The sequence below is a fragment of the Delphinus delphis genome, chromosome 8 (genome assembly GCF_949987515.2).
Source record: "Delphinus delphis chromosome 8, mDelDel1.2, whole genome shotgun sequence".
Lineage (NCBI taxonomy): Eukaryota > Metazoa > Chordata > Mammalia > Artiodactyla > Delphinidae > Delphinus > Delphinus delphis.
In genome coordinates, this window is record NC_082690.1 from 63,286,038 (window position 1) to 63,300,685 (window position 14,648).

At 50.6% G+C, this 14,648-nt stretch overlaps 1 protein-coding gene across 1 annotated transcript in view; it reads left to right on the forward strand.

The window, feature by feature from the left end:
* Nucleotides 1-14,648, forward strand: part of PPFIBP2 (PPFIA binding protein 2) — a 117,741-nt gene that overhangs the window by 83,671 nt on the left and 19,422 nt on the right. The window contains exons 8-14 of the mRNA XM_060018439.1: nucleotides 2,602-2,713; nucleotides 5,171-5,232; nucleotides 6,334-6,409; nucleotides 7,526-7,629; nucleotides 9,513-9,580; nucleotides 11,143-11,200; nucleotides 12,127-12,168. Of these exons, the coding sequence (XP_059874422.1) occupies nucleotides 2,602-2,713; nucleotides 5,171-5,232; nucleotides 6,334-6,409; nucleotides 7,526-7,629; nucleotides 9,513-9,580; nucleotides 11,143-11,200; nucleotides 12,127-12,168 (522 nt within the window). The remainder of the gene's footprint in view (nucleotides 1-2,601; nucleotides 2,714-5,170; nucleotides 5,233-6,333; nucleotides 6,410-7,525; nucleotides 7,630-9,512; nucleotides 9,581-11,142; nucleotides 11,201-12,126; nucleotides 12,169-14,648) is intronic.

The following is a 14,648-nucleotide window of genomic DNA, read 5'->3' on the forward strand; positions in this document are numbered from 1 at the left end:
TGGGAGATTGGGCCCAGCCACTTGGTCTGTAGAGTTGTAAATAAATGACTTCACCCAGAGGCAGGCCTCAGAAGAAGAGCCTGGGCTCTGCCTTGATAGCATCTCATCACTGGTGTCCACTGTGGGGCCCGCAGACAAGAATCAGGCATCCGGATTCCTAACAGAGACCAGCTCTCACCCTGTCTACAAGGAAGGGGAGAAATGGGTGTGGAAGGTACAAGAAAAGTTAAGAGAATATCTTCCAAGAATATTCTGGCCCTTGTAGAAATGAGAGGCATTTGGATTGAGTCCCAAGGCTAATATTTTCAGAAGCCACTGTCGCCATCAATCGTAAGCCCATGGGCTCCAAGGCCCTGGGTTAGCTGTGCAAAGCTGCCCGTGGCCGCGAGTCTCTGCAAGCCGTTTGGTACAGCAGGACCCAGCTCTCTGTCCTCTGTGGGTGGAAACCAAGCAAAGGGACAGTGCTCTGTAGGGACTTTGGGTAAGGAAACCCACCCCTTTGCCACCTCTTTGTTTTTACATGGGCCCATTTTGGGGATGTTAGGGAAGGTTTGTCCAGAACCTTGAGGTGGGCTCAGGGAGCCCTCTCCCCATACGAGGAGCCCTCATCTGTGCTATTAACTCAGCTGCAGACAGCCTAGGCTGGGTGGAGCCCTGGCTTTCGAGCAGGCAGGGTTCACGTCCTGGCCTGGTCGCTGAATAGCTCTGTGACTTGGGAGTCGAATCCTTCCCTACTCCTGTTTTCTCCCCGGTGACATGCAGGGGTACTGCTTCCTCCCATGGTTTCCTGTGAGGATTGCGTGAGGGTTGATGTAAGAACGCAGTGAGCATGGGGCGATGGAGAGTAGGCTCTCAGCCCGTGTGTCCTGAAGATGAACACAGGCCTGTTGGGTGGAAGGGCCGCCAACAGGACCAGTGCTCATTTGATTACTTGACTTGTTCAAAAATGGCCTCGGGATAGGACGAGCCCATACCGTAACCTTGCAGAATAAAGGTGGGGCCCGACTGGGCTACCACATGGGGGGCGGGTGCCCAGAGTAGAAGCTTCTGCTGTGTGTGCCGTTGACTGGCTGGGAGTTGGTTCTCACCCCCTTTCTTAGTCTGTTTTGTTTTTTTCTTTTTTATAGATTTTATTTTATTTATTTATTTTTGGCTGAGTTGGGTCTTCGTTGCTGCACGTGGGCTTTCTCTAGTTGCATCAATGGGGGCCCCTCTTCATTGCGGTGCGCAGGCTTCTCACTGTGGTGGCTTGGCTTGTTGCGGAGCACAGGCTGTAGGCAGACGGGCTTCAATAGTTGTGGCACATGGGCTCAGCAGTTGTGGTGCACGGGCTTCTGTAGTTATGGCTCGCGGGCTTCAGAGTGCAGGCTCAGTAGTTGTGGCACATGGTCTTAGTTGCTCCACAGCATGTGGGATCCTCCTGGACCAGAGATCGAACCCGTGTCCTCTACATTGGCAGGCGGACTCTTAACCACTGTGCCACCAGAGAAGCCCCTCTTAGTCTGGTGTGATGCTCAGAGCACTAGCTAGTTATCCATAAGGGAAGGAGTAGGATGAGAGCAGCAACAGAAGTGGCATTTATTGAGGACTTACTATCTACCGAGCATGAGACTAAGTTGTTCATAACCCTTACCACATTTACTCCTTATTGCAGCCCCATGTGCTAAATGCTGTTTTCCTGGTTTTATAGATGAACCAAGACTCAGAAATGTTAAACCACTTACCCAACTAGGAAATGAGAGAATCCAAGTTTAACTCCAAAGCCAGCGTGCCTCTCAGGACGGGACCTACCCAGTTCTGACCTTCTAATCAGTATGGGAGCACAGGGACCACCTGGCTTGCTGTTACGTGTGCAGTTTAATCTGCTGGTAGAGACTTGGGAACCACCCAGTGCTGCTGCCCACGTGAATGTGTGTGTGCGCCTGTGTTGATTTACAAAAGTACGTCACTCAGCACACCTGAATGCTGTATGCAATGCTTGTACGTAATTTCATTTGGGTAAAGGAGCATAGATGTCTGAGGTTGGGCAGAGGCTGTGGCTGTGCATTCAGGGTGGGAGAGTTTGAGGGAGGGAACTCTTGGCTCACTCATTGTCTACTAGTAGCGATTTGATTTCCACTGTATTTCCTGTATGGGGTGGAAAAACGAAAGATGAACGTACTTGTTACAGTGGTTTACGGACATGCTACTGCAGAATATCTTGGGAGAAGGAAGACCGTGTCCAGAAAGAGAATATCCATCTTTGGACCAAGGGCAGCCCTCCCATTGAGCACGTTCCCACCTCCTCAGGCCTCTGACTTATTTTGGCTGCAGAAGGCATGGGAGGGAAAGAGCCTGGTCAGGCAGGAGGATGCAGGAGAAAGAGCAGGTGGATGGCCAGGGCCACGGGCATGTCCTCAGTGGCCAGGAAGAGCGCGTTCATTCCGCAGAGCTCCACCTTGTGGGGAGGGCGGTGAACACCTCTCACTGCTCACCTCTGGCAGCTTTGCTCCTAACTTCCTAATGTGTCCTCGGACCCACTGGCCCTGGGCTCTGACTTGAGGTATTTTGTCATGGTCTGGTAGTCCCTCTGAGCTGGTAGGATGGCTTTTTCTCTTCCAGGCTGAGGTAGCCCAGCTGCAAGAGCAGGTAGCCCTGAAGGATGCAGAAATTGAGCGTCTGCACAGTCAGCTCTCCCGGACTGCAGCTCTGCACAATGACCATGCAGAGAAAGGTAACTGGGCTGACTGTGACCGAATGCAGTTTGCCCTTTGGCCCTGGGCCCTCTCTTATAAGTGGGCATGTGTGTCTCTGGGTGTGTGTACTGCTGTGTGAGGAGGCATGAAATGTGCACGTACGTACGTACGTGTGTGTTCATGTGTGCACGCATGGGCCTATAAAGCCCAGCTCTGTTGTGGAATCATTACCATGAACCCCTCCCCTGTCCGGAGGACTCAGTGGAATCATTACCGTGAACCCCTCCCCTGTCCGGAGGACTCAGCTCTGAAGCCTTTTCTCAGATGCACGCTGACCATTGAAGCTCTCTGTGCAGCTGCCTCTGGGGCTTTTACTCTTTCCCTTAATTGAAAGGACTTGTCTTTGTGTTATTACCAAAGAAGAGGCTTTAGCAGTTCACTCAGTCGTTGAATGGAGCCCTGCCTGGTACTCACGTAAGAGCCTGAGGTTACAGAAACAGATTCGTTATTCCCCATCCTTTGGATCTCAAATGTTACCTCTCAGGAAGACCTTTCCTGGCCACCCTACCTCAACTAGGTGCCCCCGTTTTTCTCAAGCTCAGCACTCTTTCTTTCATAGTACTTATTGTAATTGATCAGTGTTTTATTTTGTGAGGTCTTATATAGACTGTCATCCTCCTTCCGGGGCAGTGACTGTGTCTCTCTTATTTGAGACCATATCCACAGAGCTTCACATGGCATTCAGCCCATGGCTCCTGAGAAATATTTATTGAATAAGTGAAAGGATGGTGAATGGTCCCTGAGGAGTTCAAGTCTTGCTGATTAAAAATAGAGACTAAATCCTCAAGTATTCTTAATGCGTATTTGATATTTACAGCTATTTGCCTTATACACAAAATGATCACACGCCCTCCAGCTTCTCCTCTGGCCCCCAGGCTGCAGAGCAGCGCTGGGGAGCCCTGTGAACTAGCCCCACTACAGTTGCAGCTGGGCCTCGGCACCAGCACCACTTAGCTTGGATCCCTGGCGGGGGTGGGGAAGCTGTGCAGCCCTGAAACAATGGCTTAGGCGGGAGGAGGAAATTAGTGACCCATGTGCTCATCCCTCTGCCAGCCTTTGTCTTCTCAAGCCACTGAGTATGTCACCTACTTGCCATGGCTTAATGTGGAGACCGGAGACCCCTGAGATACTCTAGACTGTCTGTGATGCTAAACTTGCATAGAGAGCTCCCCAGGCCCTGACTTGTGGGCCAGGCAGGCTTCCCCTGCACTCTGTGCTTCCCCACAGGCCTCGCCTTCCAGGCCCCACCGCATTCCATCACCAGGCGCCTCCTGGAGCTGGTGCTCGGGGCCTTGCTCTGGCTGCGGCCTGCCCAAGGCATCGAGGTTTGCCAGCCTTCGTCTGGAGTTTACTGCCCTCCCCTCCACAGACTGGGTTTCCAAGCTGATCTTTAGCCGTCAAGAGCCTAAGATAGTGAACAGCACTCTGCACATCCCTCTGAAGCTGAATCCCTACAACTAGTTACACAAAGTCCTAAATCCGTTCTTCCTATTCTTGCCGGCTGTAGCAAGCATCCCGAAAGGAGATGGGGTGACTACCTATTTCTGTCCCCTTGTCTGCTGTATTTCTCTTACGTAGACATCCCTATTCTCTGTAGTACCCAATCTGGGGACGGCTATAGGGCTTTACTTGGAAAAACTAGCTATGTGTTAATTCTTAGACCTCCACATGTTGGGCAGAAAGACCCCCAGCTCCTTTAGGCTTTAGCCTTTGACCTGGCTCTCCAGACTAGTTTGGGAAGAATTCGAGAGAGTCTCTTGGGGCCAAGGTGAGAGAAGGCAGTGTGTTGTCCACCACAGACTTACAAAGATCCCTTGGCCCATAGAGAAATTCTGTAGGCTTATGATGAACTAAGAGTGCTTTCCTTAACAGTAGCGTTTGTTTTAACATACTTATAGATCCAGCTAAACACTGTTAGTCGATTCCGACTGTGACCTTCTAAATTGAGCCAAGTACCTGACTCTTGTTTACATAATCATTCTTGCCCTGTCTCTGTTCAGCTATAGGCTTCCTTTTTTTTCTCATTTTAAATTCTCTTCTGCTACAATCCACGGGACAGTGTGATTCTCTTTAAAACTAGTTAGCAGCCGCCCAGGTACATGCCTACTCAAGTCATAGAGGATAAATGTCTGTTTCCTTGTGGGATGTCAGTTGTGAAAGATTTGGGGGTTCCTCTGTGTGACCCTTGAATCAATGGCATTTTGTTTTTTCCCCACAAATGTCTCTAAAGAGAAGACAAAATAGTAGGTTCATTAGTTTAATAGTCCAACAGATATGTAATGAGACTGACTCTATGCCAGACACCATCATGGGCTCGTTAAAGAAGTAGGGAGCCATGTGTAACTTATTCATATGGAAAGTCTTAGCATCTTAGCAGGTGGGAATAGTTGTCTGCATTTACGTAAGTAAATCTTCCTATACCTAAATTCTTTTAGACCAAGAAATCCAACGTCTGAAAATGGGGATGGAAACTTTGCTTGTTGCCAATGAAGATAAGGTAAGATGGCCACGGAGCGGCCCTGCCCTTTCCCTGCTGACATTCCTGGTTCTGTTTGGTCCTATTAGTCTCTGATATTTTGGACAGGGCTGTGACCATCAGACCACCGACTCAGGGAAGTGTCAGGAGAATGGCCTCTGCCTCCTAGACACATGGCTCAGCCACCTGTTTTTGGCTTTGATGCCTGGGAGCTTTGCCTAAATGGCATCTCCCAAAGGCAGAATAAAGCCATTCCTGTTCATGCAGGTGTAGGGAAAAAAAATACCACTGAGGTTACTGCCAATATCATAGCTGCTGCTCAGACTACTAGCAAAACTCAAGAACGGTTCACCAGTCTCCCACGTTCATGATCTGGTGATAGACCCATCGTAACTGGTGATGCATAATCATAAAATAGCCACCTCCGTAACTAGAGAGCACCTGTCTGGCGAAAACATCAGCTCTAAGGATCACAGCCCTGCATATTACAGACGAGGAAACATACTCAAAGTGCTAATGTAGGTTTGCCCAAGGTCAGGTAACAGTAGATAGCAGAGCCAGGGTCATACCCAAGTTTATCTAGCTCTGAAATCTGTGTGGCCTCCCCAAGTCCCCAGCCTTTGCTGAAAGAAATGATCTCCTCTGGGAATTTCCTCTATTGCGTAAGGAATTTCAGCCTCCTACGGAGCAAGTGAGAGTTTTGAGAGAAATACGACAGCTTTATTTTAGTCTTTTTTTTTTTTTTTTTTTCCACATAGCTGCAGAGGACAATACTCGGACTAGGAGGCAGATTTCAATGGCTATGTCAGGAGGGTAGGAAGACAATGAGTTTCCTGCTTCGGGAAATGTTTGAGCCCCTCGAAGGCTGTATCGAACAGGGAGTGTTTTATGACTAGAGATTGGACTCGTAGCCTTCAGGTAGAGGCAAGAGTGCTTGCAGCTGCTCAGGAGGTAGACCACTGAGAACCCAGGGCCTGGACACTGTGTTTCCCTTTGGAATATTCTATGGCTTCCACATAGCATTTCTTCTCAGTGTGCCCAGAACACAGCCAGGGCCCCCAGATGAAATCGCCAGGTGCCAGTGGTGTTGTTTACATAGAAATCTGTCTTGTCCTGTGACAGGACCGTCGGATAGAGGAGCTTACTGGGCTGTTAAACCAGTACCGAAGGGTGAAGGAGATCGTGATGGCGACTCAAGGTAAGAGCAAGGGGGAGCTTTGCCATTTTCTCCCCCACATATCCCATCTCTACGGTGTTAAATCCAGGGGCAGACCTGCCAGAAGAGTCCTCATCTTCATTTGGAGAAATGCTCTGCTGGAGAATGGAGCTGGTTAGACTGCCCTGGGTGGGGGGACACTGGCAGCCGTTGCTTGCCAGAAGCTGTGGCAAATGGCAGAGTCAGTTCAGAGCTTCCAGGAGCTACCCAGATCGCCAAGGAAAGACAGCCTTCAACTCGAGCCATTGGCGATCCCTACCCTTGGAAGATCTACGCATCTGCCCGGGACACCTCTTAGAGGCAGTGAGGGCAGTCAAACCTGGATCCGAAGGCAGCTTAATACCCTCGTTGGGGATTAGAGCCTCCCCACCTCCTGGAGAATCTAAAAGCTTCCCCAGCAGATGCCAGGACACTTGGGGAGCCTTCTTTGAGTTGCCGGGTACCTGGGTTCCCATAGGAAGTCACAGGGCAGTGAGAGCTGTTTGTGTTGCCCTGAAGAATCTTCTGAATCACACTTTTAATGTCCCTTTATGTTTTTCTTTGTCCTTTTTTTAATATAAATTTATTTATTTTTGGCTGCATTGGGTCTTCGTTGCTGCACGTGGGCTTTCTCTAGTTGCGGCGAGCGGGGGCTACTCTTCTTTGCGGTGCGCGGGCTTCTCATTGCCGTGGCTTCTCTTGTTGCGGAGCACGGGCTCTAGGCACACAGGCTTCAGTAGTTGTGGCTCGCAGGCTCTAGAGCACAGGCTCAGTAGTTGTGGCGCACGGGCTTCTCATTGCGGTGGCTTCTCTTGTTGCGGAGCACGGGCTTTATGCACACGGGCTTCAGTAGTTGTGGCTCGGGGGCTCTAGAGCGCAGGCTCAGTAGTTGCGGCGCACAGGCTTAGTTGCTCCGCGGCACGTGGGATCTTCCCGGACCAGGGCTCGAACCCGTGTCCCCTGCGTTGGCAGGTGGATTCCTAACCACTGCGCCACCAGGGAAGTCCCTCTTTGTCCTTCTTAATGAAGGAGAAACAACGTTAGGATTTTGTGGTACAATTATAGGTTTCTAAACAAGTCACGTGGTAGTAATTATCTCTTCTGCGTTAATGTTTCCAGGGCCTTCAGAAAGAACTCTCTCAATCAATGAGGAAGAACTGGAGGGAGGTTTCAGAAACTGGAACACTGCAAATAAAGGCCCTGAAGAACTTCTTAAACCAGAGGTACTGTGTTTCCGGTCATGATGTGGGGTTTCAGCAGGCCCCAGGAGCTTACCCTGGGCCTGGGGGAGGATCTAATCAGGTACCAGTCAGGTACGTCTCAGGTGTAAATCTTGACAGGTAGAAAAAATTAAATCAATGGAGTTAGCCCCCGAGGCCTTGGGAAGAGCACTGAGGCTGGGGAGCAGTCAGGGCCTGTGTTCCCGTTGGGAGGGACAGCATAGTGGATACTGGACTTCCCAGGATAGGAATTTTCTTTTTTAACTGGTTTCCTTGCTTATTTTTGCCTTTCCTCTCTGGACTATAAGCCTAGACCAAAGGTGTTCTTTGTTTTATTTACCACGGTCTCTCCAGGATCTGCAGTGATGCCTGGTACCCAGTAGGATTCAACAGATATTTGTTGAATGAATGAATGAATGCATATTGCTCATTTGGAGGGATAGCTGAACTTTTGAAGTGATACATTCCTATTTCACAGACAACGTCCCGCCCCTATAACCAGCATACAGATTTCCTTTTCTCTTGTTTAAAATTTGATCCAGTTCTATGAACCTCTCTGGACTTAGTCTAGATACACGTAGGCAAATTAACTCATAGATACAGATCTCAGATGAAGAAGGGGTTTCAGCCCAGGATCCAAAAGGTTCTGGAAACTCCAGAACAGTCACAATAAAAAGGATCTTAGCGGCCCAACTCAACCCTTTTAATTAAGGGAGGAGCAAAAGTGTCTCCCGGTGGCCCAGTTATGTAGTCAGAGCAGGCATCCCAGATTGCTGGCAATGATAGCAGTAACTGATGCCCAGTACCTCTGGGTGGTCCCTGTGATGAGCACTGCACGTGACTCACCTCATTTACTCCTCATGACCCCTTTGGGATTCTTCTTTTATTGTGTTGCAGCTGAGGCTCAGAGAAGGTAAGTAATCTGCTCTAGGTCACCCAGCAAGTAGATGGCAGAACTTGGACTTGAACGCAAAAGCCCAGGCGTTTAACAACTTACATACTATGATGCCAGGGTTCTTTCTATGGTAGACCGAAAAGATACTGGGATCTAGAGAATAGAGGCAGCCCTTGCAGACAGGAAAGACATCAAATTGTGTCCTTATCTTCCACCAGATTAGCTCACGTTCATTCCACCCTTGATACTCTTGCCTTTCTGGCCTCCTTGCTAAGCTCATTCTCATTTCTCAAGATTCAGCTCAAGTGTTCTCCCCTCTGAAGCCTTCCTAACCTTCCCACCAACAAGAAGGGTCCTCTCCCTCCCCTTTATCCCCATATTATATTATAGGTGTTGGTATCAGAGGGACATGTTGCATTGCTTTTTCATCCTAATTAACTTACCTGACTCCCTGATGTGGGCAGTGCTCGCCCCACACCCAGCACAGGGCCTGGCAGGCAGTAGATGTTGCTCGTGTTTGTTGATTGACTATGAATTACAGGGTTGCTCATTGCCAGCAGAAATCGACTCCGGCTGACCTTTGCCAACAAGGAATGTTTTTAAGAGGGTGTGCAGTGGCTCACTGAATGAAAGGAAAAGCTGGAGAACCAAGCTCAGAAACGGCAGGGGCAGCCAGGGATTCAGGTCTCAGGACTGACTTGTCAGGACTCCACTGCTAGAATGTGAACTTAGGCCCTGGAAGGAGAGGCAAGTTGGCCAAGGTTGTTCAGTATACCTTCCTCCTTGTCTACAGCCATACCACCCTGAACGTACCTGATCTTTTCCAGTATGTCTTCCTTTTTGGCATCTTAAAAAAGCAAGGCATTGGAATTGATGTAGCCACCAGGGGTGAAGATGTAACTCCCCAAGAGGAACTGTCCAAAAAAGGGGAAAGGATGGTGGGTAGTCTCCAAACAGTATCTGTCCAGTGACTCTTCCGTTTCCGGTGCAGGTATCTCCAAGAGGTAGCTCTCCCACGGCGGGACCACCCCCGCTACCGCAGAAATCACTGGAAACCAGGTAGGAGGCCCAAGCACCTCCGTGGAGCCACTGTGCTCTCAGGCCCCTCTCGGGGCTCCAGACGTGGCAGTGAGCACAGCCACCATGTCCTGAGCACACCTGTCCTCCCTTTTGGCCCCAGCAGTGGTCACAAGGGCCAAAATGCTGGAGCAGTCATGAACCTTGCCTACCTGCCCTGGCCACAGAGGGCCTTCCCTTCCCACAGGCTGAAGGTCCGGGTCGTTGTCACTGAGAAAAGACTTGGCCAGGGGTTGGGGCCTCAGAGAAGAGGTGGCTGCACCTCATCTGTGCCCCCTAGTGGTTCTTCAGAGCATCTTGTGAGGTGCACCTGTCATTCCCGTCAGCCCCTCTGGAACGTCCTTCCTGCTCTCAGGGAGTCTAGCCCTGTGACACTCCACATTCTCCAGGGAGGACCATTTCTCCTCACAGGGAAGTTGGTCCAGTTGCTTTGGGGAAGCTTCACGTAGCAATGAGCGTATCACAGGCTTGCCTGTGGGGTCACTTCGCTGCCCCCTGACTGATTCTCTCGAAAATGAACCTATCTCCAGTTCCCTACATCAGCTCTTTAGAACACATTTCCAGGTTACGGGGATCTGGAGCTTTGCTGCCGAGAGCAGGCTGCCTTTCGGCCAGGGTGTCTGGGGAAGACAGCCGCAAGCGTGGTGGGAGCTTCCCCAGAAGGGCACTGAGTCTTCAGAGGTCTGAAGCCTGTGCACTCTGACCCCCAGTTTCCAGAAAGCCATTGTTCCCTGAGCCTTTAGCCTCAGAGGAAAACGGCAGTGTCAAGGAGGGCCACTGGCCAGTCCTTAGTTTTGCAGAAGAAATTTGGTTGATGAGTTCACTCAGAAGTCGGCACTGAGTGACTCACACTGACCAGACTCACAAGAGACGAATGTACTAACAGATGCTGCTTTATTCATATGAACTGAGAAATATCACTGCCCAGGAGAATTGACACAAGGTAACCCTGTCGCCTCTCCTCTATCCAGTTGGTGCCCTTCTCTGCACAATAGCCCCGGAGAAAGCAAATTCCTCTGAGCAGACTGCTCAGGGCATACAGAGACAGAGCAGAGGGTTGGAGGATCCTAGCAGGTGACGCTTTGGAGCTGTGGCTGATGTGCTCGTCTCCACTCCAAGGCGGCACCACCTCCCTCGCTGGGTTACTGTCAGACTCACAGACAAGGCAGTATTGGCTTTTGACTCCACAGACGTTGGCCTTCTTTTATGACCACACAACAGCCAGCTCCCACCGATGCCACTGAATTGCGTGTATTCGGGGTTTTTGAGGAATGCCAAGGACTTTTGATTTGGATTTCGATGATGCTCTCATGCCCTCACCAAGACATTGTCAGACCAGGCCATCCCCAAAGTGGGCCGTTCTCATCTTACGTGTAATGGTTATGATGAGAGGGTGTTTTGTTTTGTTTTGTTTTCCTGCCCTTGACCCTAAGCCCAAGATAGACTACCAGTTAAACATTTGAAGTGTCTTCTGCGCGAATGATACCACGTAGCTCCTTCTCCAGTTACTGTTTCCTTATTGACTTTCTTTTGTGTTTTTCCAGGGCTCAGAAAAAACTCTCCTGCAGTCTCGAAGACCTGAGAAGTGAATCCGTGGATAAGGTCAGCCCATCAGTCTATCCATAAAGATGTCTGAGTTATTTCTTTGTGCCCAGCACAGTCCTGGGATTCACAGGCTGGGTGCTGTCCCTACCTCGTGCAAGCTTTTATCAAGTTTGCTGGGCAGGCAGGAATTACAGGAACATTCTGAGAAAATGTTCAGGTGCAGTGCAGCCCAAGGCATCCTAGAGGCAGGGCAAGTCAGGACACGCTACCTAGAGCTGGTGAGAGAAGACGCTGAGGTGGGCATGGGCAGGGGGAACGGTGCGGAGTAGGAGGGAGTAAGGTCAGAGCCACGAGTCAGATGGAGCCAGAGGACATCTCGAATCCGGGCCCTGTTTCTCCAGGGCACTTGGGAGTGTTGCACAGATTTTGAATGAGGACATAATGTGATAAAGGAGACCCCGGGGGTGGGTTATGGGATAAAGTAGATTGGAGAGGAAGCTTTTTAAGGAGTCTAGAAAGGCATGAGGAGGGCTTTGTGGCCCCTGACCAGGTGGGTAACCCCCATGCTGAAGGGGGGGTCACAGGCTCTTGAGCAGCAAGGTCATTGAAGATGCAGGGGTCCTGCCCTATAGACAACCTTCAGTGACCTTGCCGCATAGATCCCTTGATGTCCAGCAGTACGCCAGACTCCCTGGTGATACAGTAGAAAACCAGGAAGGATGGAGCTGGCAGTGGCTTTGCTCCCACGATCACGTGCCTCTCGCTCCCCCAGTCAGATTGCTGGCAGCTGCCCGGGGACATGTGTCCACGAGGTCGGACAGTGACCTGTGTTTCCTCCACGGATGGTGATGATCTGACATAAAGACGGGGAGGGAGGGGTGAGCCTGGCAGGTTCAGGCAGGCAGGTGGCCCTGAGTTGCTGTTGTGACTAACGCAGTTCTCCTTTTCTCCACATAACTGAAATCCTCCTTGCCATCCCATAGTGCGTCGGTGGGAACCAGCTGTCCCCAGTGGTAGAACCCAAGGTACATTAACCGCATGTCCCTTTCGTCTATGTGAGCTTGTGCTGTTTGCCAGAGGCTTTTCACTTAGCAAGTTACAGCTCTGGTAACCTTACGATATGTTAACCGTAAGGGGTATCAGGGTGACAGGAACGACGAAACTTCCTCTCCTGTTTTCTTTTTATTGTGCACCCAGCTGGATCCTGTGCTTTCATCTCTATTATCTGTGGGATAGGATTTCTTATCATCTCCTCCATCTTATAGGCTCTGATAATTCCTCTTTGACAAGGCAAAGTAGATCTGATCTCTGGGAAGGGGGATATTATGATCTCAGCACACAAGTAGAGGAATATGACAGCTCTCATCCTTTCTGCGCTGATAAGTCATGATTTAAAAAACCCAGGAGCACTTCCCTGGTGGCACAGTGGTTAAGAATCCGCCTGCCAATGGAGGGGACACGGATCCGAGAAGATCCCACATGCCGCGGAGCAGCTAAGTCCATGCGCCACAACTACTGAGCCTGCGCTCTAGAGCCCGCGAGCCACAACTACTGAGCCCACGAGCCACGACTGCTGAGGCTCACGTGCCTAGAGCCAGTGCTCTGCAACAAGAGAAGCCACTGCAATGAGAAGCCCATGCACCGCAACGAAGAGTAGCCCCCACTCGCCGCAACTAGAGAAAGCCCGCACGCAGCAACGAAGACCCAACGCAGCCAAAGATAAATAATTAAAACAAACAAACAACCCAGGAGCACACTCAGCCTCAGGTGCAGGGATCCTTCTGTAGCGTCCCCTCACATGGGTGTCTGGCCCTTGCTTTCTGTGACCGAGAGCTCATGACATTGTAAGACAGCCCCTGTGTTCTCTTCCAGCTCTGTCTGTTAGATCCATCTCTGGGCTTCCCTAGAAGGAGCATCTGTGGCTCGGCTCTCGCTGTGGAGTCCGTGGAGTGAGTCCGTCTCCCCTGCTCCTCACAGCTCTAGAACTGGAGTCCCTCAGCCCCTCTCTGAGCTACCATCTTCTCACGTGCACAGGGCAGAAGCCCTTCAAGTTCCTATTCTGTCACCTCAGGACGAGCACTTGGTCCTCGCTGCGTGCTCTGCGTCGTGCCCTGGGCCACACTTGAGCCTAATATTGTAGATGGGGTCTGCCCCGTGCACGCCTCGCTCCAGGGACTGGGGTCGTGGTTACTGCTGTCGCTCCAGACCCTGGGCAAAGGGTAATTCTCTGCGCCTCTGTTTAGTTCTGTCCTCGTGTGCTAGGCCAGAGGCAGGAATTGTTTATTATTATTCTTTATTTAGAAACAATAAAACTGAGGTTCTGAGGGCCTCAAGAGAGTGAGGGTTTGGCCCGAGTCGGTCTGACTCGCAGCCTGGGGTCTTCCCGCTCAGGTGTGCTACCTCTGTGCTGTTTTAGGGCAGCTGGGTCACCAGCCACATCTGCGCTCCCTGCCTGAGATTTCCATCCCCCACTCCTGTAACCAGGGTTATTCTTCTCAGGGACTGCAGGCGCAGAACCGACCTCAAGCATTTGTTTCCTCTGTGTCGTGTTCCGATGTTGCACCCCTTTCTCCAGCAGTGAGTCCTTCCTTCCTAGCTTCTCTTCTTGGCCGAGCAGAGCTGAGAGAGAGCCCTTTCCGTTGCCCTTGGTTCCTTTCATCGTCTTTCTCACAGGTCTGGGCCGCCTTTGAAGCCCGCCTTACAGGAGGCTCTGCCCTCTTTATATCTCAGTTCCTCAGCGACCTCCCAAGGCAGCCCACATGGGAGGCCTTGGTTGTCTCTGCCCTGTCTTAGGGAGGCCTGTGTGATGATGCAACAGGAGATCTGTTCCTGAGCCCTCCCCACTCCCACATCTCCTATATAATATGGAGCTGGGAGGCATGCCCTTCAGTTCTCGAAACTTTTTGAATTCTGCCTTCCCCACCATCAGTGGTTCCCGGGCCTGACTGTGCGTCAGAGTAATCTGAGATTCATTTTAAAAACACAGACTCCCGGGGTGCCCTGCCAGAGGGGCTGATTCATGGGTGCGGTTGGGACCTGGGAATGTATATTTACAAGTGTCCCAGGTGGTTATGAAGCAGCCCTGGCATGGGCTAGTATTTGGAAACTGTTGGTCTTGACCACAGGTCTGATCAGGTTCAACCTGTACCTCATGGGTCATCATGAATTTAAAAATTGTGTGCTCTCCATCTTTTAAGGTTCCAATTATTTCCACTTCACCAGCCAGTTCCTTCAGAATCCTTTGAAAATTTAGCCCACTATTCTCGTATCTCTCCTTTCTGAGATGATTTATAGAGGATTAGTATTCAGTGTTCAATGACTGAATTGGATTTCAAACAATTTCCAGGACATGCCTTTATAAGCAAACTGAATTCAGAAATTTATTGGGCACTTGGCTTTTAACTAAATGAAACTTCAAAAGATGTCGCCGCTGGGGACTTCCCTGGTGGCGCAGTGGTTAAGAACCTGCCTGCTAATGCAGGGGACACAGGTTAGAGCCCTGGTC